Raw genomic sequence first — 27,738 nt, forward strand, 5'->3', positions numbered from 1 at the left:
AGCTCATCTGCTCAATCCAATACACAAGAGCTGTCAAACTGGCCAAAAATTATATTTGAATGTTCCTTCTAAAAACACATAGGTTTGAACGATTTGGAATAACAATTTTTGCACAACGTATGTACAACGAGATACATAACTACTTGTGTAGGTGTGTTTATTTTAACAGTGACATTTATTTTAAAAGATTAAGTAATTAACTTAACTAAGTAATTAATCATCATTCAAAAAGGGAAACTAGATAAAAACGTTGCTATGGTACCCACAACAAACAGCATTTGCCTGAATCAACAGTGGCAGAATCTAACAGACCCTACGGTCCCTCTGCTTCACTCCCCGCCGGGAAGACGGCAGAAATCGGGAGATGGCTAACCAGACTGTCCATCTCCCGGGCTGTCATCCGTTCTCTCAGCAAAGAAGTCTCCCTACGGTGGGAGCGGGGCGGAGGGACCCCACTGCCCCCCACTAAACATGCCATCATGCTACACTGGTTACAGAAAAATAGCCAGACAAAGTTGTCACTCATGTGCTTTCCTACGATGTGACAAGAGCGTGTGAATAAAACAATAAGTTGTTACATACTACTAATTTAGAGACCGACCGGCCGGCTGGCTAGCATGCTAGCTTGCTTTCTAGGGGGCTAATTGTTTACGGGTGCAGACTAAAGCTGTCAATCTTCCTCTATAATACCGTTCAAATCTTTTTTTTTTTTTTTTTTTTTATATTCGAATATTTAATGTTTAAATGCAGCTGCTTATGCATTGTCAATGCCACTATGAGCAGGTGGTTGTTGTTACACGTTCTGTCCACTAGAGGAACTTCCATTAGCCTGAAGGGGACCTATGTCATGGTAGATGCTAGATCGGATCCACTAGACATGTCGACGCCACAGGATGTGCCTCGTGGCCCGCCTTATTTTTTGCCTTATTCTGCCTCTGATTGCCTTACCCAGTTATTCTTACCCTAACCAATCCACACTCCTCATGCCTAAACCTAAATACGTGTCTAGCAGATTTGATCTAGCATTTACCCTACCTCACAATGCCTTGTGTTTCTTACTCCCACTAACTCATTGTTCATCAGACTTGACATGACATAAAAGCTTTTCGTTTTCACAAGTGAGTAGGCCAAGGCGAGAAGAGGGAGATTAGCTAACGTTAGCCAACACATTTATAAATTCAAATTATCTTCGACTATCGGAATTCGTTCCAACAGCCCTAGTGCAGACGGTGCAGAGAAAGAGGACTATTTATTACGGTCTTTATATTAAATTTCACGGTGTAGGATGTTAGTTTATTAACATTTATTTTGTAAACGTGTAGATTTACACGGTCTGTTAGATTCTGCCACTGTTGATTCAGGCAAATGCTGTTTGTTGTGGGTACCATAGCAACATTTGTATCCAGTTTCCCTTTTTGAATGACGATTAATTACCACCTCTTGTTGTTATAGGACAGTTATTTTCTTGCATGCATGTGCTGAACATACGTGGCACTTGGCCGTTGGCTGCCTCTGCGGTGTGTTCCAGTGCAAATTTTTGGTCAAGACAAAGGCGATTTGGGCGGATGTGAGGCGACGCCACAGTCAGCCTTCGTTGCCACTAGTTCCAGGTCGTCGTCGTCCTTGATCGCCAGCAGCCTTGTTTTTTTGCTCTTTCAGCCTTGAATTTGCCTTTGTATGATATACAGCTCTTCCTGCTGCTCTTTTTGCTTGTCAGTTTGTTTAGGTAGCTAGCTGTGCATGCTTGTGTATATACCGGTATAGAAGAAATGTCTCTTGTCTAAAGCTGATTGTCTTTACCCACCTCCAATGTATGCAGTTTTTGTAGTCTTGGCTGGTAAAGGTCAACAGTAGAAGCAAAACATCTAGTGAGGGTTTGCTCTGCTTTCTTCACTCTGACTTAACCACAGTATGTTGGAACCGTTCCCTACGTGCATTACATTTTATTTCTTTGTTTTCTCATAATTTCTCTCGCACATTGTCTGACTTGATTAATTTCCTTTTCCTTACTTCCACTGATTTTATTGTATCTTGCAGCTAGAGAGCCAGATATTTCCTTCAGGAGTTGGTAGAAACCAACAGAGATAAAATGGAGTGAATATTGGACTTGCATTCACCACGAAACACAAATGCTAATGTTGGTTTTTAACAGCTGGATACTGTGAATAGGTAATCGTTTTCTGCTAAGTTTGCCATATCAACTTAAAACAGTGATTTGTCAGTGTTGTGCCCCCCCAAAGAAGCAGTCATTGCTGGTTTAATGTATTAGTGATTAGTATAAGGGATTATTCTCATGTGTTTGTGAGTAATAGAGTAGGAAGGAGCTAAACGGATATTGTGGTTTACATGGTATCATTGACCACAGGGGCATCAGGGTTGTTTTTGTAAATATTAGACTCCGTATTCTTAATAGAAAGTTGATGGTGCAACAGCACATAAATGTCTCCGGTTGTGACACATTTTATGCAAGTTAAAATTGCCTCATCTTTCAGTTGGTAAACACAACCAAGTTTTCGTGTATTGCAGTCCACCTTCTTCATTTCTCTTGCTTGCTGTCTATTCTTTGCTTTGACAGCCAAGGGTTGTTGGTACTAGTCAGTGTGTGTGTGAAGCTGAGGGGGGGGAAAGAGGATGGAGGAAGTAGGGGCAGGTCAGGTTTGATCTTGCTCTCAAAATCTCTGCGTGGCTCTCTGCTGCAGGGAGGGAGGAATGGTAGGTGAAAGGGCACTGGCTTCTGCCCAAACGGCAATGTGTGTGCTACCCGCTGTGCACACAGAGCCAACTGTTATTGGCTTTTACTGCAGTGCTACCACGTAATCAAGTTGGCATTTAAAGTGCTGGCACCCACTTTTAAAATGCAGATGTTTTGGACCAACAGAAATTTGACTAATATCCTCTAATAACAGAGCTTACTGTGAGGTCTCTTATAAATTGCCTAAATTCAGATAATCATGGAACAGGAAAAATGGTTTACAGATTACCCAGATGATCTTTTATAATTGGTTGATATTGACAAACTCAGCCGACCAAAAAAATCAGATGAAACTCTGGCCAGCTTTGGCAGCCCTCCACACTTTTCACACAGTCATATTTTTGTTTTGGTGCACACACTGAGTCAGGAGGATGAAGGCAAAAGGTTGCAAGGAATTCAAGGCTTATACAGTTTGTTGTCTTGGGTTTAAAATGGTCAGATTGTGCTGTATGCCACCATACCATTATTCTAAGTAGGCAGCAAGAATATACCTAATGGCCCTTTTTGAAAGGTAAAAGCATTTTCTGCATCACATACTGATCCTCAAGTAGCGTTGTTTGTCTTTTTTATATATTGATTAATTGATATTTCATGTTTGCATAGTCAAGTTAAAAGCAAATGTCACCAAAATATATCGCACGCCTCTAAACTTCCGACTTTGACCCAGTGCACAGATAGCAAGATGCAATCGCAGATTGTCGTGCTTGATTTTATCAGTTTAAAGTCATCTGCTGGTGTTTATTAATATTATGTGATCTGCATGTAAAACAGCTAAACAAACAGAAACATCGCATTTCTTCTTGTGTCTTTTTTAAACGTATGCAATAATCCAAACACAAAAGACCTTAATGAAAATACTGCACAAATTTCTCACAGCAAGAAGATGAAGGAAGGAAAGAAGATGAAGAAAGATAGTGAATTACAGCCACTTCTATATAATGCATCTAATTTTCTTTGACGTAGAAACCTTACACATGGTGACACTACCAATGAGTAACTACTATGGTGACTACTATGACCAATAACACTGTTGAGGTGACTACTATGACCCGATTCATAGTACATGCAACATGTATCACTGGGGTCCATGGTGTTCAGGCATAAAGACCGTAACGACCTGTCCTGAGAAAGCTGCTTCCGTCTATAAACGATGTGACTGAATGATGCAAGAGCTGATTGTTTCAGATCATAGCTCTAAGCTGCTTATAAAGGCATTGCTTGGTTATTATCTGTTAGCTTTAAAATGACATAACATTCTGTCCATTCTTTTATTATTGTGATTAATCTGAATGTATTTGCCTTTATGTTCTGTACCTGAAGATGGTTGCACAGCTGTTTGTAAGTTCAAACTCTGTTTAGTTATCACTTGAATATTTAATAAATAGAGATTTACACGTCACTAAATTAATATGGGTTGCACCACACAAACTAGTTCCTACCTAGATATTATTTGTTATTAAATCTTTAGCCCAGCTTAAATGCTGCACAGCTAACTGAACTAACTGACAAAACTGAGCTTTTTGCACAACATGACAGTCATTATATTCTGTAGAAAATTGTCATTTAGTCATATAGTTGCAATGGCAAACTATAATGCAAATTTTTATTATCATAAAGCAAATGTCTTCTGTGAGTAAATGCAGTAAATTAAGTACATGAAATGTGACCATGCACTGTATGCCGACTCAATAGAAATAGAGTTGATGTCCGTGTTTAAACATAGCTGAGAAGTAATTTATTAGGGGTGTGCAAAAAAATTGCGATTCAAGCTCTACCGATTCAAAATTGATTCATAGAATTCCAAAAATTGATTCATATTTTTACATTTTATTTTTTATTTTTTAATCGAATCTTGAGCCTGAAAATCGATATTGAATCGAATCGTGACATTTCCTGAATCGTGCACCCCTAAAATTTATCTTCCACCATCCTGCTGCACTGTTCCTGTTTCTTTTCCTTTCTTCATGTGTGTGTCTCAGTATCACTACTACAGGTCAGACAGAGGATTGTAGAAATATGCACAGACATATTACATATAGTATGTTTCAGATAAACAGTGAACAACATTGTTGCGGAGCTATGGCATGTCAGGGTCATGAGATCCTGATTTTACAGTGTCTATTTGTGCCTTATTCGGAGCTGCAAACAATTGCCTCAAATTATTGTATTTATAAGTGATAACTGAAGATAAACTTTATTGCATAAAATGATGTGTTTCTATAGTTGGGACCATGATAATGCTATATAATAAACTTAAATCTGCACTGTGTCACTCCTAGAGCTGTGTATTGGCAAGAATCTGGCGATACGATACGTATCACAATGCATGGGTCACAATTCAATATATTGCAATATATTTCAATATTGTGCGTAATGCGATATATTGAGATTTTTTTTTAAAGTATAATTTTTTGAAAAACTAATGTTTAAAAAAAGACTATGTTCATAAAAGTCAAAGCAGTTTACTTTAGGTAAACAATTCAGTACACAGGAAATCAAACTGACAGTTTGGGATTGTGTTTCACAGGTTCTTAGTGAGCTAATGTTTATATGCTAAAGTAGGCCAAAGTTCAGCCATAGCTACAATGTTAGCTTCTAGCAAAAAGTCAGGCACTGCTAGGCACTGTTAGGCAAGGACACTAGTGGTATGTCTCAGCATAGCCATCTAGCAGTAGGGGGTTTAAATACAACATAAACGTGAACCACTGTCTTACATGAATATTTTGAACGTTTAAAAAAAAAGAAAAATTTAAAAAATATATTTTTATTTTTTAATAAAAAAAAAAAATCGATATTGCATTTTTGAAAATCAATACAGTATTGCAAAATAAAGTATCGCGATACTCAAGTGTATAGATTTTTTTTTTTTTTTCTTACACCCCTAGTCACTCCTACATTTCTGCAGTGATTGAGAGGCCAAGCCACCCCACAAAGAATTGGTCTCAGTTGTCCTTAATTGTACTGGGATCATGAATCCTCCCGTAGAGAAGCAGAGTGTGTTTCCTTCCACAGAATGGTCTGAGCCATGTACAGTATATCTTTGTATTCTCAGGAAGGACCTCTTCCTCACCACCGGGCATTGTTATGTGGTCTGAGCTTCTTGCAAGGTCATTATCTCCTGAGAATACAAATGGGCTGGTGCAACCTGTTGTGTGATGTGTATAATGTATTTCTTAATTGTCCATATTCCTTCATGTAGACAAGTTACTTTTCTCACTAGCATTGTATGAGAATATGTTTTGCTACCGCTCTCTCTGACATCATATCCGTTTTAATAATTTGCGTACTGTCATTTGGCAGCCTGGCATATTGCTCAGAGTGTCCTGTTACTCATTCAAAAATCATAACAGCCATGGGTGTGGCAACATTACAAGTCTTGGATTGGGAAAGTGATTCATGAACTACATTTTGTTCCAAACTATAAGCTGAACCTAATTTCCCTTGGAATCCTCCTCCTAGAGATCATTCGGGAGGTTGAGTCCTTCCCCTTAGAGTGGTTACCTGTGGTTTATATATTTGCAGCTTTAATTCGCATAGTTCGGTACATCAGGCCTCCTGATGGCTGTTTTTACAAAAATAGACTTTGACTATGGATCAGATCAAATCTCACTGCTGCATGTTTCCAGGTTGCTGTGGTCTCTAAAAACTTTACCCTCTCATTACGTGCTCCACAACACATTGGCAAACCACTATATGAGTCATGTTCTTACCCTTTTTTTAATTGTCGTTTGGTGCCAATCATCAGAAGGTGTCACTGGTGTCACTTACCATGGAAAAATGGCTCTGATTTCTGGCTTAGTCTGGGGTTAGGTTGACTGGTTAATTGGTTAGGAGAACGAAACATTTATATATGGTTATAACACAAACGTCAAGTACCATTAAATGTATTTTTTAACCTTGTGATTGTTTTCTATCTTTTCCTCTAGTTGGACAACATCCTTTACCCTCCCTCCGCTTACCTCAGGAAGTCCAGTAACCCCGAGTTGACTCGGGGATTAAGTCCTGCTCTCAAATTAAAGCGACATCTCAGTGACGATGGAAAACATGTTCGAAGACGGAGTCTCGGGGGTGGTCTCACAGGTAATAATTTCATTCCCATTTTAGGTTCTCGCAAGTATTCGGGCTGCTTTAGACTACCAGATTGATGGATTTATAAGTAACTGATTCTACGCCACTGTTTTACTGTAGGGTTTGGAAAGTTGCTACTATAACAGCTGCCTTTTTCATAATCCACGTGAAAAACGGTTTATTTCAATCATTATCGCATTAATGGCCACAAACCAACGGCCGTCTATCACTTGTAGAATATGTGGATGCTCCTTATTGGACAATTAATACCCCTTAATGGGTCTAAATTTCACACAAATCAAAAATACGTTGACCTCTTACCTTTAGTGACATCCAGCCAGTTTTGTCTTGGTATTTATTTATTTATTTATTTATTTATTATTTTTTTTGCTGTGGTTTCGAGATCTCACCGATTTGTGCCACCATCCCAGTACAATGGAAGTGAGTGAAGTTTCATTCAAAGCAATGAAAAATGACTTGGAAAAATAGAAGCTAAGAGAAGAGAATAATCAGGATAATCTACAGACTCTGCTGTGAACCGTTTAGTGTTATCTACTCTTTGTGGAGAAAATAGTTCCATGAGGACAAGCTTTGAAGTAAAAAAAACTCCCCTTCGAATGTATGACTGTTTTTAGTTTCAGCAAGTAGTGAAAAACATTTGCTGGTTTTAAAGGGGCAGGGCACAGTGGAAAAAGGTGATGTCACATACTTCAGAGCACCAATCAGGATATAGCAGTATTTGAAACAAACTGAGATGACAGTTGTGGGGTTTGAGCATGGAAGTTCTTTCATGGATTAAACTCTTAAATAATAACTAAAGATATTTCTTCCCCCAAACTTCAACTTTAACTGCTTAATTAGCCATGAATATTTAATGTTAGTGAAAAATGCTTGAAATTAGAAACCATGTTTAGAAGGACTTGGAGCAAAAACTGCACAATCAGGTCATTCAGGTAATTCTCTCAGCAACTGTTGGCTTAACTGACCTATAAGTGTACATGCATCACCAGTGGGTGTTAGCCCATGTCCCCTGTATGCACTTTTATAGTCTTCTCAAGTATACTGTTTTCTAGGGATTGGGGAGAAAAAAAAACTATTCTTAGATGCATCACGATTCTGTCTTGTAAGATTATGTCTTGATGCAGAAAAGTCAATAATAGGACATTTTAAATGCAATTCTTGAGATGCAGCATCAATGCTACTTCTTTAGTTTTGGTGAGGACGGCTGAGTGTTAGCAACCGCAGATGGATACAGTCTGACTGGCACTTCCTAGCTTAAAAGCTAGTGTATAACAGTTCTATGAAGTTGAGAGAAAAAGGTACCTGGACAAAGAGCTTGGGAACACAACAAACATGAGAAACCATATTTCATGTTTCTTGTATTAATGAAAGATAATGGAAGTAAATTCATCTGTTTAAAAAAAATTATGAATCATTACAAATATGATTTGTTTTAAAATAGCAAGTAGTCAAACAGTGAGAGAAAATAAATCATGTATAGAAATAAAAAATTATGCATCAAGAAGCATCAATAAACATTTTATAATCGAATGGTGTCCAGAGATTCCCACCCCTATTGTTTTCCATACAAGATTAACTGAAGTGTGGACTGTGTTTGAAAATGTAGTAATTGTACAAATAAATTGTAAAAAAAAATGTAATTTCTACAGCCACACTTAGTCTCAGGATATAAGGAAGAATACATGAGCTAAGAAGCTTATCACTTGCTTTTTTACTGTCAGTGGCACTGCTTTGTGAAAAAGACTGCGCTCCTGTGATGAGGAATGTGTAAAGTCAGCAGAGAGATATCCTCTTGGAATTGTACAATTCAGTGTGTGATGATTTGAGGGTTTAAGTTGGTAGATTCGGTAGCAAATCCTGCAGAGTGAACTTACTTGGCGAATACAAACTACCTGAACAGATTTAGTTTTTTTCTGTCGGAATTACTATATTACTTCTCAAGGTCTCAAGAACATACTTCACATCAACGTTATATCCAGGTTCCACTAACAGGGGAAAGAGAAGAACATTGCTGCATGGAAAGAGTTAACTGTATAGTTTTATTCTGCCTCTGGCTAGAGGAGTGGTGTCTGGCTCACATGATATACATTCCTGTCTCAGGACAATTACAGATTTATGGCTCATTTATTGTGACTGCAGCCTTGTTTGCTTCCATTCAGACCTCAGACTGATTGTCTGTTTTAGGGCTTTGAACAGCTTATATTTCCTTGTGAGGACTTTCATCTCACTGATTAAAATGTTGATCTTTTCACAGTCAATGAAAGATTGTGTTTTCATCAGGTGCAGCTTTGAATTAATGCATTACTCTGTACTAATCGGTCTACATAAAAACCAGATGAATAAACAAACATTAACCTGGAGCAAGTCAACTTTCATTGATCCGGTTGTGTCACTAAAGCAAGATGAGTTAGATTGGGTTTTCTTTCTGGTATTGATTTCAACATAATTGTATTTGTTGATATTTTATTTTTGGTTACAGTATAGCTAGTTCGTGCTTGCAGCTGGCATAGTACCTGAGGGCACATACTGGAATGGTTAAGACATGCTTTAACATTATAAATAACAATAATTTATTATCGAATGATCAAACTTAAAAATTGAAACTGTCAGACAAATATATGTTTGAGCCTAAGTATGCCTATAAATTCACTCATGTCATGTACCAGGAAAGTAAGGGACAACCATAGACTTTAATGCTCAAATTTTGTGGTTACGGCATTAAGTGCTGTTCCTTTGAAATTTGAAATCCATATTATACAGTATGTGTATAAGACTAATACAATCACATCTTTATTTTGGAATACAACAACTTCTCTCAGCTTATAAATACATTTAAAACAAAAGTTTTGTGTTTTAACCCCCCTGAGGAATGACAAGTTTTCTCTCTGTGAGGCGATGATAGTGTGATAAATGAAAGTTTTAATGGTTTACAACCCTGAGTTTGCATAACATGCCTGGAAAGCCAGAAAGCCTTGTTTACCCTTTTGGTGAATTTGGCAAGGATAAGTTACCTTGGCTGAGACACTTTTAATATAAAATGTCCAACTGAATGAAACCCAGTAGAACAGTGACAGTGTGTGTAGAGACTTTTAATTTGTTCGTTTATTTTCCACATCATGATTCATGCAGCAGATGTGTGCTTGAAACATTGGGCATCTGCACAAGGTCGGGAACAGAGTGGTCTGACCTTGCAAATACCTGCGTTGAATCTAAAAAAAAAAAAACATTGCTACCTCCTGATAACTCCTTTCTAATAGTGTTGGGTACTGCCTGAAGAGAGATTTCCTTTATGCTGGGACGTGATGGGCTTTAGTGAGTAAAGATTTTGCCGGGAAGGAAGGAAGGACCACAATTTTCCCTCCTCATCCTGTTTGGTCTCTCTTTAATCCTCTTGATGTTACTACAGTGATCACAGTGTAACTATGAGTGAACTGTAGCAGTACATGTCAGATCCAGGTCCAGAACTGAGCCTTATGATTTTGTCGGCAGTGGAAAAGACAATTTCAAGAATAAACAGAGATTTATTTTCATAAGATTTGATAAAAATGTTGCTAGTATCATCTGGGTTGAGAAAGAAGACTGACGGCTAAAATGAATAGAGGCAGTGTTAACTTTTCAGTCTTGTTTTTGTGTTTTGAAAGTACAAAGGCTAACCACTGCAACTTTAAGCTGTTTACGTCTTTTTGGGAGCATTTCATGCCTCTTAATTGGGACCGAGTTGACCGTAGAGAGTTGAGAGGAAATGGGTAGAAAGAGATAGGGACTGAAACGCAAGAAGGGTCTCCTGACTCAAGGGGTCTTGATAGCCTAAGGCAGCCATCAGTAACTGGCGGGCCACATCCGGCCCGTCAAAGCTTTCAGTCCGGCCTGCAGAATAATCATGAATTCAGAAAATGTGAAGAGGAAAAAATGTGTTCTGGTATTAAGCATTTACAGCATTTACAGCAGGTAACATTACACAGTTAGAGCACAAACCCAGCCCCCTGTATTTGCATCTCTGTTCACATGCTGGGATTCTGTAAAGCGATGCCCTCGCTCCACACACAGCTGAGCCGAGAGGTGTGTGCGTTACAACATGCACTACCTGACTGGGAACAATACAGAGAAGATTACCAACGGCCACTGGTGCAGATGAACTAACGCTAAGCTTGTTACTGTAAGTAGGCTAAAATAAAACCTTCGTGAGTAAAAAGTCAATACTTATCAACGCACTCACCTGTCTACAGGCATAAACATGTAGGAAGCTATATTTCAATCTGCTCTGTCTGCACAGTCCACTCTTGTCCACCGCGCTGTTTTACGCAAACACAGTTCTACTCTGCAAATAGTGAATTTTTACAAACAAGCTAAAACAAAAGCTGTCGGTTTGTTGTCTAACTGTTTATCTTAGTTTGCCACAAATCTTGAAATTTGGACAAATTCTTGTAAGCTTAACTGCTGACTGAACAAACCATCCTCTCCGCTGGAGCGATAAATCTATGGATGTATTAGAGCAAAATATATGCATGTGGCTACTTAATATGCACGTGAATGACGCAATTGTTATGTTCGCGTTCTTCATTCTTGATGATGATGCTGGTTGTATTATTTTGCAGCAGCATCGTTTTATTGCAAATGAGGCATAGAAGATGAATGCGTAGCCTGCTTATCAGTCCATTCATCATTAAAGCTTGAGTTTTCCACATCAACTTTTGGCTTCAGGCTCTTTGACAGTGACATTTTTAGGCCTTTCTTTCTGCAAGCATTTTCCACCAATCAGGACACTAGGGCTGCCACCTCTTAGTCGATTAGTCGACTAATCGGTCGTTTTGGTCTTAGTCGACTAAGATTTCTTTAGTCGATTAGTCATTTTTTTATGCTTATTCATGCTTAATTACTCATTTCCAAGAAACTTATGAGCACATTTATGATAAACACAAGATTTAAAGTGGTGCTTTTGCAGGATTAATTGTGGAGAAACTCAGTTTTACAGATGGTTAATTAACTACATTTATATTGTGCTTTTCTAGTCTTAACCACCTCTCAAAGCGCACAACTCTGTCAATTTAATCAACTAATTGATTAGTCGACAAAATTGTATAATTGTTAGTCGACTAAGAATTTCTTTAGTCGAGGACAGCCCTACAGGACACTGCATACTACAACATTTCCATAATCACATACTTTAACCATCCCTCCTCAGTAAACTGCCTCCTAGTCTGAGATCGTGTTGTCATGTTTTTTAGGAGTTTGCTCACACTAATATATGTAAATAATATAGCATTAATTCAGTAAGAAAGTGAAAATATAAAACAAGAATAGGCGGATTAGGTATAAATACTGTCTGCTTGAAAAAATTCTGGCCCTTTGAAAAATGTAGTTGATGATCCCTGGCCTAAGGACGGATGGTGTCGTATGCTATACAGATTTCAAAGTTTCTTGAGGCAAATTTGTGATATTGAGCTATATAAAGAACACTGACTTGACCTGACTCAAACCATGTGGCCATTGCCAAGAGAGCACCCCTAATATGTGTGTTTGTAATGCAAGACATGCATTTTAAAAAATGTAATGTATTGCATTCACAATTCTCACAATATTGTTATAATATGTGAAATGCCACCCATATCTGATTTGTCTGATAAGTCTGGTATTGTGCCCATTGATGGCTCTTTCCGTCGGTTGGAGGAACAGTCGACTAATCGGAGCGGTGGAGGTGGGATTGAGAATGTCAACGTCATCTTCCTGCGTAGCTTGCTATATCTACAGTCGTTGCTAGCTATCTAGCTACAGTACATCTTTGAAAAAATGCCACAGAAAAAATAGACAATAATGTTGACAAGCGTGGATGAGATTAACACAGCTTTACGGGTGGTTTTAAGTCAATTTTGAGAAACTCTTAAGACAACTAAACAAGAAAACACATTCTTCAATCAAACCAGGACGTAGCCAACAGCACTGCAAAAAATGGCTAAATCGATCGCATTAAGTGCAACTCTAAATTAACTTGCATGTCTTTAAGACAGCAATAGTGTTTGAAATCTGTCATTTTCAGTTCATGTTTTGCTCTTCGCAGGACAGTAAATTTATAACCCAGCCTTCTCCAGTTCATAAAAGTTGAACACATCTGATGATGTGTGGCTTTAGGCCATCTGAGCTTGACGTATTCCCTTTATGTTCTGAGCACTGTCTACTTATCTTCTCTTCCTTCACTGTGCCAAGATGGTTAATCCTCTTCTCTGTCTCCTCGAATGTTTACTTGAACAGGAAATGGAAATATTCACATGTGGATAAAGAGTGACAACACTTAAACAAATGATTTTTCAATCCATGGAGTGCCAGCGGTGCAATAAGAGCGGCTGATTCAGATCCTGAGGCTGCTTATGTTATGATTTAATCTTTGTCTTGCCTTGGTGTACTGAGGTTTTAGGATTAAAGAGGGCAGATGAAAGCAGTATTTTGGTGCCATCTAGGTGCCAGCCCAGGGAGCTTTTATTTAAGTTTTACAAACAATATTATTATACAGAACTCATGTTGTCATGCCATTTACTGACCATCATCAGACTTTGTTTGGGGCTTTGATTATGTAATGTTTAGATTGTCAGTGATCTCTTAATGGGCTTTTTCCCCCTCTAATTTAACCCTTTGACATCCTGCCTGGCTGCACAGGGTCAGGGTCAGGGGCTTCAGCTTTATACTCCTAGCAAGAACAGATAGCTCTGATTATCTTATGTTACTGGTAGAAATGCACCGATAGACCGGCCGGTGACCGGAATTGGACGGTTTTCACATGCTCGGCCATGACCGGCAACCAGCAGGTCAGTCTGACATATGTCGGTCAACGCTACAATGAACTGACAACATATTTATACAAGTTACAGTTCTCAAGGACGCACGCATGCACACACGGACGCGACAGCACAGTCTCTTTTTCCTTTCTCTCAACTTTTCCGCCGTGTGTTGCGTGTACCTGCTTGCGGTGTGAAGTGCGTGTCGGCGCTATTCTCGCACATGTAGGGAACCTCGTGAATTAACCTGCAACATGTCAACTGTTTGGAAATTCTTCAGCACATGTGCAGAAAATAACAAGTTTGCAATATGCAACACCTGCAAGGAAAAAGTAGGGCGTGGAGGGACAACACCAAAAACCCAAGTCACATTTTGTTAGTTGGATATTAGATAAAGTTAAAAGAAGGAAATGGTTCATTGCACTTTAGATGTGTGTGAATTTCCCACACCAGGAGTAATTTATATAGTTCTATTTTATAGTGATCCATTATCTGTTCAAAAAATGTTCTATGTTCTGTGCAAAATGTTCTATTAAAGAAAAGATAGAAAATAAATATGTGTTTGCTGTAAAGTGGTAAGAAAAAATAAAATCGGAATCGGCTAAAATCGGTATCGGCTGGCCTAACTCAATTAAAATCGGAAATCTGAATCAGCCTAGAAAGTTGTAATCGGTGCATCTCTAGTTACTGGTATGTACAGTAATTTGACCTGTACTGTCTTCCCCATTAACTCCCTCCTATGGGTCAGGGGTGGTGGAGTGTGACAGTAGTTTTTTACTGTAGTACGACAAAGCTTGTTTACAACTGCACAGTGGTGAAAACAAGTAAATGTACCAATATATTAATGTAAACAATACTTAAAGTAAAAGTACAGAAGAATATTAGCAAAATGTACTTAAAGTATCAGAAGTAAAAGTACTTATTATGAAGAAAAACAGCCCCTTTGACTGATATATTACTCTGTATCACATCCTTAGACAGTTAAAACTGATGCATTGATGTGTAAGCAGCATTTTACTGTTGTAGCTGGGTGAGGTGGCACTAGTTTTTACTACAGTTGGGTGTTTTAGTCCGGTGGTTCCCAACTTAAGGGTCACAAGATGAATCTTGAGGATTTATTATTGAAAGAGAAATGAAGAATAAAAAAGGTGTTTTTATAGATTTAAAAAAAAATAATAATATTTGCTCTTTTGTAAAATAATGGATAATATCACCTCTGATTATATCTTGAAAAGTTATATGAGAAGTTTAATTGGGGGGTAAATCACTCTTTGGAGAAACTGCCAAAATGTGAAACATGAATTGAACCTCTCCTGTTGTTTCTCTGCAGGAAAGTACCTTCTGCTACCCTCCCACCCCCAGCAGACACACACAGCTTGGCAGCCGTCATCTGAGATGTCTAACCTGGTCCGTATGTGTTCCCTGAACCTCGGAAAGTCAGACCCCTCCCTCACCTCCAGCATGGTGAGTACTTCCTTAATCATGACCCCACAACAATATTCTGCATCCTGATCTATGCTCCCATTACCTCATCCTGAACAGTTTGTTCATAACAAAAGCTGCTCTGTGTAGTTGAAGATGTTAGGTAATAGGGGACAGGTAATTTGCTTATAACCATGTCTGAATAAATAAAAATCAACACTCCATGGTAATCAAACTTATTTTATGAGGATAATTCAAAATATCAAACAACATGGTCATGTTCAAACATTTTCCTGCACACATGCAACATACTCAAATTCTCTTGTATGTGCCTGTGAACTGTGATCAAATGCATTTACAATTTATTTTTACCTGTTTTATTTTTGGTTGTAGTTGAACTCTGGTTTAATGAATGCCCTGTATGTTTTGTTAATGACTCTTATCTGTCACTGCTGCAGATTTATTTAAAGCACTTTGCTGAAAAATACTTTATAAATGTATTTATTTCTCTGGTTACAAAACCTAAAAACCCATGCAACATAACAAGTGTTCACATTTATCAACAATAATTAAATGCATTGAGAAAGACAACTATTTAAGATTGGTGCATGTCTTTACAGAGTTACAAAAATGCATTTAAAGTCTAAAGGCTTAAAAATGTAAACACATATGACGAAGAAAAACCTACTTACAAATATAGCCACATTTTGAAGAAGTCCAAGTGCGTCCCTGCTGTAGTTTGAACCGAATGAAGTCATGAAGACAGAGGTGTCCTTCAGCGTGTTCTTTCAGATGACTTTGACAGATCGTGATCTTGTTGTCTCAGGAGTGAGATACAATCAAAAGCAGAGGCTAATCCAATGCTGCTAGGCTATGAGTCATTCGCAGTGCGTGCTCAGTATCAGTTAGAGAAAAGGTTAATTTAATTAAAAACGTGTATGTGTGTGTGCATAAATATGTGCATCTGTGCTTGTGTGTGGGTGAATTTACTGTGACCGTTTATTTTAGAAACTGACACTTATACCATTAGTGATCTAAGTGATTCAACCCAGAAAAAGGCACGGCAACTTGAACTATTTCTCAGATGGCTCATGACATCATAGTGACCCTGTTTACACTAATAACATAATACAGTTTGTGAGACAGGTACAAAATATCTGAACTAATTCTGTACACTAGGGGGCGCTAGTGCATTTTCAGTGTTCAGAACTAAAACACATGTATCCTTATGCTTTTAAAAGCCAGACATTAATCCCTTTGGTTATTGTGCCATGCAGAGTGAATGAATACATGATTTCCTATAACGTAATTGTCCTCCAGTGGATAATTCCTCCAGTCGATGTGTTAGTTCAGTTTATGTCTTGATGACGTGAATCAGTCTTTTAACATTTTCACCAGTATTTTAAGATATTTGTATTTTTATAATAAGGTTCTACTGATCCCCATAGGCATTTATTTTAATTGCCAGCCATCACAGGAAGGTTACAGCATGCGAGCAGCTACACAGCAGAACTCCTTGCTGGTAGGGATTCAGTATATTGCTCAAGGACACTTCAGCAGGAGAGGTTCAGGGTCTCTAGCCACATGCATTTCCTCCAATTTTACTTAAAGAGACAGTTATATTGTCAATCACAATTATTTCTGTCTTCTGACAATTAATTGTACAGCAAAATTTTGAATTGTTATAGCTCTACATTCATCTACAGTACTAAGAGCTTCTCTGTATCAGATCATATCGGAAAGTATTAAGAAGTAGTAAGAGTATTTGGTGTAAGTGCTCTTAGTGTACTTTGAGCCGTGAATGACTCTGCACTCACCTCTCAGATGAGGCTGTAAGTGTAAGGTCATGGGGACCCAGCAGACACATTTTTTCCTCAGAATTCATTCATCAAATGGGACCACAGATAGATGGTTGAAATTGGGCTTTTTGCTAAGAAAGAGCATTGGGGTGCAATGCACGCCCGTGGTGCATGACATGCCCCCTGTACTACATGCCGTGCTGCACTACTCCACTTCCAAAAATGAGTTTTCATGTAAAAGGAAATAATGAGACCGATTAGCAATTAGTGCATCCACTGCGATGTGAGAAAATTCATTGCACGTCCTTACTGTAGGAGATTCCACGCTGAAACACACTGCCTTCAGCTCTTCTGAAGACGAGTCCAGTCCTCAATCTGCTGCAATTTTGCCCGGGCCTGTAGAATTACTTTCCTCTGGTGAAACTAATGATTGCCAATGCTGTTTTTTTTTTTTTTTTTTTCTTCCCACACTTTTCCCTTCATTCATTTGGATGTATACAGTATGCAATCAAATATATTCTGTAATATGCAGCTCAAATGTTGTATTGTTCTTATTCTCAACTAGGGATGCACCGAAATGAAAATTCTTGGCCGAAACCGAAAACCGAAAAAGAGGAAACCAAAACCGAAACACCGAAAGAAATTATGCCAATTATTAGTACCATTGCATTTATGGCTATGACTGTGTACTAACTTTACTAAAATCAAGGCATTGCAATTGTATAAATTAATATTAAAGTTTAATTAAAAAAATATCTAGCAGAAATATGGCTACAATCTGATAGTCACATACAGTATATAGTAGCCTAAGAACAGAATAGCTTACCTATTGTTGTTGTTGTTGTTATTATTATTATTATTATTATTATTATTATTATTATTATTATTATTATTTGAGGCAATTTCTTGCATAGATCTCACTGAAACGTGTGCTGACAGACTCTAAGAGCGTACTTTTCATTGTTTTCACTCCGTGGTCCGTCTCAACCTCTTTGCTTAGGAGACGCTTTACAGGTGGAACGGGTACTGACACACGTGCAGGTCGCGGTTTCTGTTTGCATCATCACAACATTTTGGCTGTATTGTTTCGGTGAAAAAAGTATTTTGGCTGAAAAACCTTTTGGGCCATTTTCAGCCGAAATTTTTCAGTGGCCGAATATTCGGTGCATCCCCATTCTCAACAATGTTTGCATGCCCCTGGTGACTCCGTTGTTGGGTCCGTGAGAAAATGAGATGCTGGTGACTGCTGCTCAGATATTGTCTTGTGTAGGAACAAGCTAAATTGCTGATGTGTTGCTACATCTTAATGGTATCTTTTGGAGTCGGCTGCTCTGACACCTAAAGGGTTCAGCTACATCCACTGTGTTATCCTTCCTGCAGAACAAGCTTAGTAAAGATTGTGAATTGGCTGACCTTGAGAATGAAGCAAAAGAGACAAAATCTCAGCTACTTGCTTCTAAATAGAAGTTGCTGTTTTCTTCTCAGAATTTTAATTCACAATTAGAAGTTTGTTAAATGTGAGTCCTCATCTTCAGTGTACTTAAAACTAAAAAGATGATGCCTGTCTATTATCTTACAGGCAGAGTGGTATTTGTCATAATGACTGTTATATAACTGGGAAGCACAGCAGTCCCTGACCATAAAGACAATGAATGAATAGAGGTTTGCCAGCATACTGACGGTCGTACGGCATCTAGTGCACTGAGCATTGCTGTCTATTCTGACCAAAGACATATTTGGCAGATATATCAATGTTTAACCCCTTAACGCCGACTGTCGCTAATTTGCATCAAACCCCTTCCATTCCGACTGCAGGCAAGATAGCGTGTGTATTCCCTCCAATGCCGGTTTGTTTACATGCGATACATACTTCGGAACTTTTTGCATGCACTGGTTTCTCGTAGGACCGGTCGGAGTGGGAGATATATCCGTTTCACGTAAGCAAAATTAACCCTAACCCTACCCCTAAACCTAATCCTACCCCTAAACCTAACCCTACCCCTAACCCTAAAGAAACTACTGTCAATGTTAGGGAGTAGGAGAGGGTTTTCTTTCTTGCTGTTGTCAAGATCCATGTATTTGTCATTTACAGTTTAGAAGTTCTAACAACTTTGTGACATGAATGAAATCTACTATGTGTTTTATTAATTTTACCATTTTGTAAAGAATTTTACCATAATGCCTGTTGTCGCTAATTTGCATCATACCTAAATTTATATCTATTCCATATGCTATAGACAAATTAACAATCTCATCTTAATTTAGCATCAACTTGGAGCCAGAAACACACATAATATTTTGTTTATATAATTGTGAATAAATTCAGGCGTCAAGGGGCTAAAGAGATTTAATTGGCTGTTGGTTTTGGCTTTTGATTGTTTAATTTTAAATGGGCAAATTTGAAATGTTTACTTTCAGGCTGTATTACTGTTTTATTATTCACTAAAAATACTACAAAAGTAACTATATTGTTAAGACATTAATTGCAAGGACAAAATCTAGAGCTTAATTTAACATTTGGTTCTTTATTATGTAGCAGGGCATAATTCACTTTATATTGCTTCATAGTTCTCCAGAGTTACTAAAGAAACCAAAGGGTTTCTGTAGTTAAATATCTGTAGCTAAGGTACTGTTTCTCATTGACGGACAAATATTCCTTAATTTAAAACTAGAATGAGACAGTGGCTGCATGAGCCTTCTTGACCGTGACCATGATTTTAGATGGCCTCACTGCTGCTTTGTGATGAGTTTATGATTTTTGTAGGGCTTCTTTATCGATAAATCAGAAGACCAAGTTGATGTTGTTCAATGTCTTGTTTTGTCCGATTAACAGTCTAAAACATGGAGGTACTTAGTGTAACAGTTGGTCTGAGCACTTGACTTGTGTTTTTAAGGTGGTATTAAGGTATGAGGTAAAAAATAATACTTGGTACATTGTTAATTTGGATCTTTCACAGTCAGTGAACACTTCTGCACACTAAGTAATGGCTCCCTGTTTGTTTTTACTTGTTGTGTGATGAAAAAACTACAACTATGGTTTGATGAATTTTCTAGTGCTTCATTATCAAAGAATTCTGTTGGCTGCTATAACAATACCCTAAAGCCAAAGCTGATGTTGTTTGCCTTGTTTTGTCCGATTAACAGTCCAAAACCCAGAAATACTTAATTTACTGTAAGATTTTCAGTTTTTCAGGTCTGTTGAGTTTAGGGCTGTATCTACCGATTGTCATTATCAATTAATTGGATATCCTCTGATTATTTTTCTCACTTAATCAATTATACTCTATAATATGTCATAAAGTAGTAAAAAAGGCCCATCATAATTTCCTTCATTCAGTGATTTAAAAAAAAAAAAGTGCTATTTGCTTTACGACTAACAGGCCAAAATCCAACAATATTTAATTTACAATGAAAAAGCCATCCTGTTATTGCTTTTTGCCTTTTCCCCTCCTTTATGCTCTCCCATCATGCCCCTGGGCGTGCATGGCCCCTCCACAAGCGTGACACATCTCTCTTGACTGTGATGGTCTTTGGCAGAAAATCAATACTTCACTTGAGGTGTGATATGGAGATAAGACTGTCATAATCCTGATGTTGTGCCTGTGTGACTCTCATTCTCCCTCATAATGGTAGTCAGTGATGTCCTTCACTGATATCATTGTTGTTGGAGCAGTTTGATGTTGCACAGGAAGGAACAACAGTTTGTGTGTGTTCAAACATGAGGTGTTGTCTGGTCAGAAAAACCAAGTTTTTTAACAAATAAAAAAAACAAAAACATTCAACACTGAACAACCTGCCTTGTTTAACCCGCCTCAAATGAAAAAATATGATTATCCAGCCTGGGTAGCCAGCTGAAAACAAGAGAGTGGAAAACAAGTTCCTCAGCTGCACCTTATTGATCGGTTTTTCTGTGGTATCTTTCTTTGTTTTGTGGTTCCTGCATGGCTGCGTGTATTGTAATGTTTAAATTTGACCCATAGTCTGTCTATGTAACATGTTGTTACATACACACACACACACACACACACACACACACACACACACACACACACACACACACACACACACACACACACACACAAACTAGAGTAAGAAAAGATTAAAGCTGAATCAACCCTCCAACTGAATTTATTAATTATTGTGTGTCGGTGTTTCAGCAACATTAAAATTACAATAGTAATACTACCTTACTGCATAAAAACATTTAGCTCATGTTCATGAGCTGTTTTTGTTCTCCCCTTGCACTGTTATGTTCCACAGAATAGCTTTGGAAACGCATCCCAAAATTACATATAGTGCAGTGAGTTACTTTAAATACATGGGTGTGATATACAGTGGGGGAAATAAGTATTTGACCCCTTGCTGATTTTGCAGGTTTGCCCACTTACAAAGAATGCAAAAATCTACAATTTTAATCATATGTACATTCTAACAGTGAAAGGTCAGAATCCCAAAGAAAATTCCAGAAAATCACATCATATGAATTTATTAAAATTGATAACCATCTGATGAGGAAAAACAAGTATTTGACCCCCTGGACAAACAGCATGTTAATATTTTGTAGAAAAGCCATTATTGGCCAGCATAGATGTCAAACGGTTTTTATAGTTGGTGACAAGGTTTGTGCACATTTCGGCAGGGATGTTGGCCCACTCCTCCCTGCAGACAGCCTCCAAATCATTCATGTTCCGAGGTTGTCGCCTGGCAACTCGAATTTTAAGCTCCCTCCAAAGATTTTCAATCGATTCAGGTCTGGAGACTGGCTAGGCCACTCCAGAACCTTGATGTGCTTCTTCTTCAGCCACTCTTTTGTTGCTTTGGCGGTGTGCTTAGGGTCGTTGTCGTGCTGAAACACCCATCCTCGACCCATCTTCAGCTCTCTCACTGAGGGAAGGAGATGTCGGTCCAGAATTTCACGATACATGGCCCGTCCATCCTCCCCTCAATACGATGGAGTTGTCCCGTCCCCTTGGCTGAAAAGCACCCCCAAAGCATGATGTTGCCACCACCATGCTTGACGGTGGGGATGGTGTTCTTTGGGTTGTACTCGGTGTTCTTTGCCCTCCAAACACGACGAGTTGAGTTGAGGCCAAAAAGTTCTATTTTGGTCTCATCTGACCACATCACCTTCTTCCAGGCCTCTTCTGAGTCGTCCAGGTGGTGAATGGCGAACTTCATGCGGGCCTGTACATGTTTCTTCTTGAGCATGGGGACCTTGCGTGCGCTGCAGGATTTCAATCCATGACGGCGTAGTGTGTTACCAACCGTTTCTTTTTGTAACTGTGGTCCCAGCTGCCTTCAGTTGATTCATCAGTTCCCCCCTTGTGGTTTTGGGATGATTCCTCACCGTTCGCATGATCAGGGACACCCCACGAGGCAAGATCTTGTGTGGAGGCCCAGACCGAGGGAGGTTGGCGGTGGTGTGGTGCTTCTTCCATTTCCTGATAACTGCACCGACAGTTGATCTTTTTCTCCAAGTTGCTTTCCGATTCTCTTGTAGCCCATCCCAGCCTTGTGCAGATCAACAATCTTGTCCCTGATGTCCGTAGAAAGCTCTTTGGTCTTGCCCATGGTGGTGATGTTGGATGCTGGTTGTTTGGGTGTTGACAGGTGTCTTTTATACAGGTAACGAGGTGAGGCAGGTGTATTTGATGTAGATAATTGGTTCGGATTGGGGCTGTGTCTTAAAGAAAGACTAACTAGCTTGTAGGAGCCAGAATACTTGCTGTTTGTCCAGGGGGTCAAATACTTGTTTTTCCTCATCAGATGGTTATCAATTTTAATAAATTCATATGATGTGATTTTCTGGAATTTTCTTTGGGATTCTGTCTTTCACTGTTAGAATGTACATATGATTAAAATTGTAGATTTTTGCATTCTTTGTAAGTGGGCAAACCTGCAAAATCAGCAAGGGGTCAAATACTTATTTCCCCCACTGTAAATGAAACTGTCACTCCTGTAGTAGTAATTGCAGTTGAGACGTTCAACCCTTGTCATCCGCTATGTTTGAGATACAATTTTCTCTGCTCTGAGATTCAAATGTGACCTTGTGTTATGCACAGTGTGACTTTGTGGTTGCAGTATTTGAAACTCAGGTAAATGAATTGAAAATAAAGCCTATTGGATTGTCCAAGTGGACTCAAGATGACATTTTCATTTTAGGAATGCTTGCATTTGTTTGGCTATTGCAATTTATTCAAAATCGAGGAGAGGAATTGAGAGTGAGTCGTTGCAGCTTTTGGTTCTTCTTGGTTACTATCTTTGCGGTTTTTGTCAAGGTTAAAGACTTGCCTCGTCCATTCGGAGGCTGGCTCTACAGGGTTTTAACATGGCTGGATATTTGCACTCCTTTGGCTTTGGTCAAATGGATTCTTTGCACTGCTTTGTATGGAAGGAATGGATTCTTTCTTTCCTTACCGCTCTCTTCACAGGCCCATGTCCCTCCTCTGCCGGCCTCACATCTGCAGGTCACCTCTTGGTCTGATAAGCTCAAGCAGAGCAGAGGCTGTTGGTCACTCAATCAGAACTCGCTGCATGCTTTCAGTGCCAGGGCTCCCTTTTTTCTCCAAAGGCAAAGGAAACAACCTCAGCTGCCCACCTGCCAGGAGGAAATGATTCACAGACAACCCAAAGGCTTTTCTATGGCTATGCTCCAAGGCCACTGGCACAAGCTGCCTGTCTTTATAGCTGCCCTAAACCTGACTCATAGCAGTGTTTCTTTTCACTAAAAACTACTATGGCTACTATTTTTAATTACTATTTATTTCTAACAATGGGACTAGAACAAATAACTACATTATTATTGTTATTTATACTATATATTGTTTGGTCTATAAAAACGTCCATTATAATTTTCTCACAGATCAAAATAACATTTTCAAATTGCTCGTTTGTCCAACCCAAAGATATTTTATAATGATATAAAATAAAGAAAAAAACAGCAAATTCTTCACATTTGAGAAGCTTGAACCAACAAATATTTGCTCGCAGCCTGGCTCTAAGGATGGCAATCTCGCTCGGTCGGTCGGTCGGTCCACTACTTTGGTTCACCGCTGAAAAACAGCTATCGGATGGATTGCCATTACATTTTGTACAGACATTCATGGTATCTAGATGATGTATATTCCCAATGACTTTGGTCATCTCCTGGCATTTCTTCTGGCGCCACCAGCAGGTCAAAGTTTTAACTTATTCTGCTAAATATTCCAACATCCTCTCAATGGAAAGACAGAAAAGTCCAAGGTGCTCAGGAAGTTCAGTCAGATGTTTGAAGTTGCTCTTTGGGGTCGGGAATTCAATTGTGTAGAAAAAAAGTAGAAAAAACGTGACTGGAAAAAAAAGGAAAATCCAAAGGCACTCTTCAAAATTATTTAAAAACCCTTTATTTTACTGGCTATTTCATAATAGAAAATTTAAAAGACATGTCTTTTAAATTTTCTATCCCTGATTTTCCTTTTTTTCTATCCTCTCAATGGATTTGTGCAAAAGTTGCTACAATACCTGCAAAACAAATAACAATCCTATCAGCCTCCGCTATACTTTGTGTATTGTGCTAATTAGCAAATGTTAGCAGGCTAACATACTATGTTACTTGCATTGCACTGCTGTGCCTATAAGTACAGCCTCACATAGCTGCTAACATGCCTGCAGACTCTTAATAAATGGGTTGCACGATTGTGTGATTGCCAAAAGTGTTCTGTGATTGATCTATTGTATCAGCACCAGGCTGTTTTATATGTTGTGCTTGTTACAGCCACTTTATACAGTAGAGGAAGTTCTATCTCTATTGAATAAGACACATGATCCCTCCCCAGTGTCCCTGCAGCTTCTCATCTTCATTGTTAGTCCAATGTGGAATTTCTTAATTGTTCCTAGACTGAGCAATGACTCGAGACCTGTCTGATGAACATTACAGGATTCTTCAATTTCCTCAGGTAATCTGGAGGGCATTGTTCCAGCTGAAAAAAAGTTGACTACTGTAATCCTCGTCCTCTGAGGTTTTGGAGGGGTTTATTCAAAAACAGCCTGATTACCCGAGCGCAGACCTGAGCTGTCTACTCTTGGCTTTCTTATCAGCACAGCAGCACAAATGATTGTCACCCCAGTCACTGCAACACTCATCAGCATTCTTTTGTACAGGTTTCAAAATGAGAAATGTTGATGTAGTGGTCACCTGTCTGACAGTCCTGTGCATCTCCTCCACCAGCTTGTGGTAGTGGGTAGCTGTCATTCCAAGCCAAACTCTCTAAGAGAAATCATTTGAGCTTGGCTAGAGATGAGGAGAATGGAAGGGGCCCACTTAATATTCACAGAGCAGTACCACAGTGAATGGAAATTAGTGAGAGAGGGTGAAAGAAGAGAAAGCAAAAGGGGGGGGCAAAGAAAAACACAGACTGAAACAGAATGCGAAATTACAGAATAGAATTGGCAGCATGGCATCGGAAACAACTTATTTATCCAAATCCTAATCATTCAGGAGGGTGTGGGAACATTGAGTTAGTGAGTGTGAAGATCTGTGGTCACTCGCTGACTGCCTCAAAAAACTCATCTCCGGGCAGAGCTGTAAGAGACAGAAGCAGCATGTGAGTTGTTGAAAATTGACACAGGTTATGCAGTGGTATATAGAACAGGCTGTGCAGGCAAGTGCAGTTGATTTCGGCATGATAATGGCTCAGTATTGGGTTGTTTGGAACAAGGATAGCATTTCCTATGTACAATTTAGCCCACAGCAGTTTGTGTGACATTTTCACAGCAGGTTTGAAAGGTCCTGGGCAGCCACATTTTTTACTTAAACAGCATGCCTTGGTATTATTTTCTTCCTCTGCCATATAATACACAATCTCTCTCCCCATCTTTTCTACATTTAATGTTGACTGTAGTCACAGCCATCATGTTTCCTTACTGGTCTAAACTTCAGGTGTGTATTTTGTAGTCTTCATATGACTCATTGACTGCAAAAAGACCAGTGATGTCGGTTAGCCTGGCTGCCGCAGACAGGATGCCAGATTCATTGTTAAGGTTGGAGCAGAACAATGCTTGGAAGGATATCCTCACATTTTCATGGTCACCTAGGGTGCCCAAAAAGCGTGGCTGCTCAGAGAAATGAGTCTTGGGGCTCCCACTTGTCCCTGGTACCCAACTCACTCACCCCCACCCGTTGCTGCGCTAAATTAGAACTGCCTATCTTCTCCCTTATTTCCCCCCCTTTCTCTCTCTTCCTCTCTCGCTCCATCTCTCCTTCACTCCTGAAGTTACAGAGGAGAGGAACAAGAGGAGGTGTCAGCTGACTGCCTCCTTCCAATCAGATAAGTTCTGATGGAAGTGTTTAGCAGCTGCTAAAATCAGATTTAGCCTGAGGGAGGGAGAGAGCAGGAGGAGGCTGGAGCTAGGCAGTGCAGCATGGCTATGCGCTGGTAGGCAGGCGTGATAAGTCGGGGCTCTGTACCATGGACGAGTCCAGCATTCTGAGGAGACGTGGGCTACAGGTAGGAAAGAATATGTGCCGTTCATGTGTGTGGAGATGTGTGTGTTTGTGCTGCAGGGTGACTTTGTACTCTACAGTATGTGTGCATGCTCTTTTAACAGAACACAGTTAGGACTTTGAGACCTTTTTATGTTAACACTTGGCAGTACAGAGAGAGTGAGCAACATTCTGGCTCTGCTGTTGATGTGTGCTTGTGTCCTGCATGTGAGAGAATGTCTTGGCAGAACTGAGGACATTTTTCAATAGATATACTAAAGAGGTTAATTTGGATATTCACTAACGGTTGACTAAAAACAGGCTGCAAATGCTTTAATCTGCAATACTTTGTTTCTTTGTACAGCTCTAGAATTAATAGTTTGTGTTCAAACATAGTTACTTTTTAAACATCAAATCTTTTGTCACATATTATTTGTGTTAGGTGTCGGCAGGATGAATGAGAGATGAGTACTCATGCTGAATTGACTTTTTGTGATAATCGAGTACGGTGAGGCTTTTGCCTTTCTGTCAGAAATCCTGATTGAGGCGTAAGCTGAGTTCAGGACAACAGTCCTAACAATTAATGTACTTATTTATATTATTACTGACATCACTCTGCCCTAATGTGAGATATAACTGCAGGTGTAAAGGAAGGACAGAGTGTTCTGCAATATGAAATTTTTTGTATTTTACACCACAAGAGCTTTCAGACAATTAAGACAATAAGACATTTTTTCTAGCTGATGCTGACGAACTCTGCAGTAGGTGTTACAGTAAAATGTAAATTGTGCTTGATTCATAATTTAGCTTACTCTAGTTAGTGCCACTTACAGAGTAATTGATAAATGAAGTATTTTTTAAATTCAGCTCAAACTACTGCATACGTTTTAAATTACAAACTCCCTGTGACTCCCATGTGTCTTTTGTTTTAATAAGGCTGCATTATGGCAATAAAACTGCTTTATGCTCCAGCATTTATTTCATAATAAACAAAGGGGAGTTTTGCTTGTTTGAAAACTAATTTTTCATCTATAATATTTTATTTATTTAGCTGTCAAGTAATTCTTAAGATTGAAGCTGGCAGCATTTGACTCTCAGTGTCAGTGTGTTCCTCTGTGATTATGAATCACACTTTCTAAAAATTAGGCAGTGGAAATTCTGACATTTTAATTTATTCTCTTTGATTTTTTTTTCATGGTCTTAATGGATTTCTCTGGAGAAACTAATACAAAAATTTGTAATTGCATTTATCAAAAGCTTCCAAACAGTAATTTTGTGCACAGTTGCCCTAAGCTCTCTATTCCTTTGTTGGACACCACCTCCTCCCATGGTCTCTCTCCTCTACACACAAGACTTCTTTATGTGCCTGAACACGCACCAGCTAAACCAAACGGCCACTCCTGTCATGTGATTAGGCTTTTGTAGCGCTCTTACTTTCATATTCAAAAG

The 27,738-nt window shown here is 38.9% G+C and overlaps 1 protein-coding gene across 2 annotated transcripts in view; it reads left to right on the top strand.

Annotated features, from left to right (window-relative positions):
- The window catches only part of mast4 (microtubule associated serine/threonine kinase family member 4), a 93,077-nt gene that overhangs the window by 10,489 nt on the left and 54,850 nt on the right, over positions 1–27,738 (top strand). For both annotated transcript variants that reach the window (XM_028601040.1, XM_028601041.1), the window contains exons 2-3: positions 6,679–6,832; positions 14,939–15,072. In XM_028601040.1, the coding sequence (XP_028456841.1) occupies positions 6,679–6,832; positions 14,939–15,072 (288 nt within the window). The remainder of the gene's footprint in view (positions 1–6,678; positions 6,833–14,938; positions 15,073–27,738) is intronic.

This window comes from Perca flavescens, chromosome 16, assembly GCF_004354835.1.
Source record: "Perca flavescens isolate YP-PL-M2 chromosome 16, PFLA_1.0, whole genome shotgun sequence".
NCBI classification, from domain to species: Eukaryota; Metazoa; Chordata; class Actinopteri; order Perciformes; family Percidae; genus Perca; species Perca flavescens.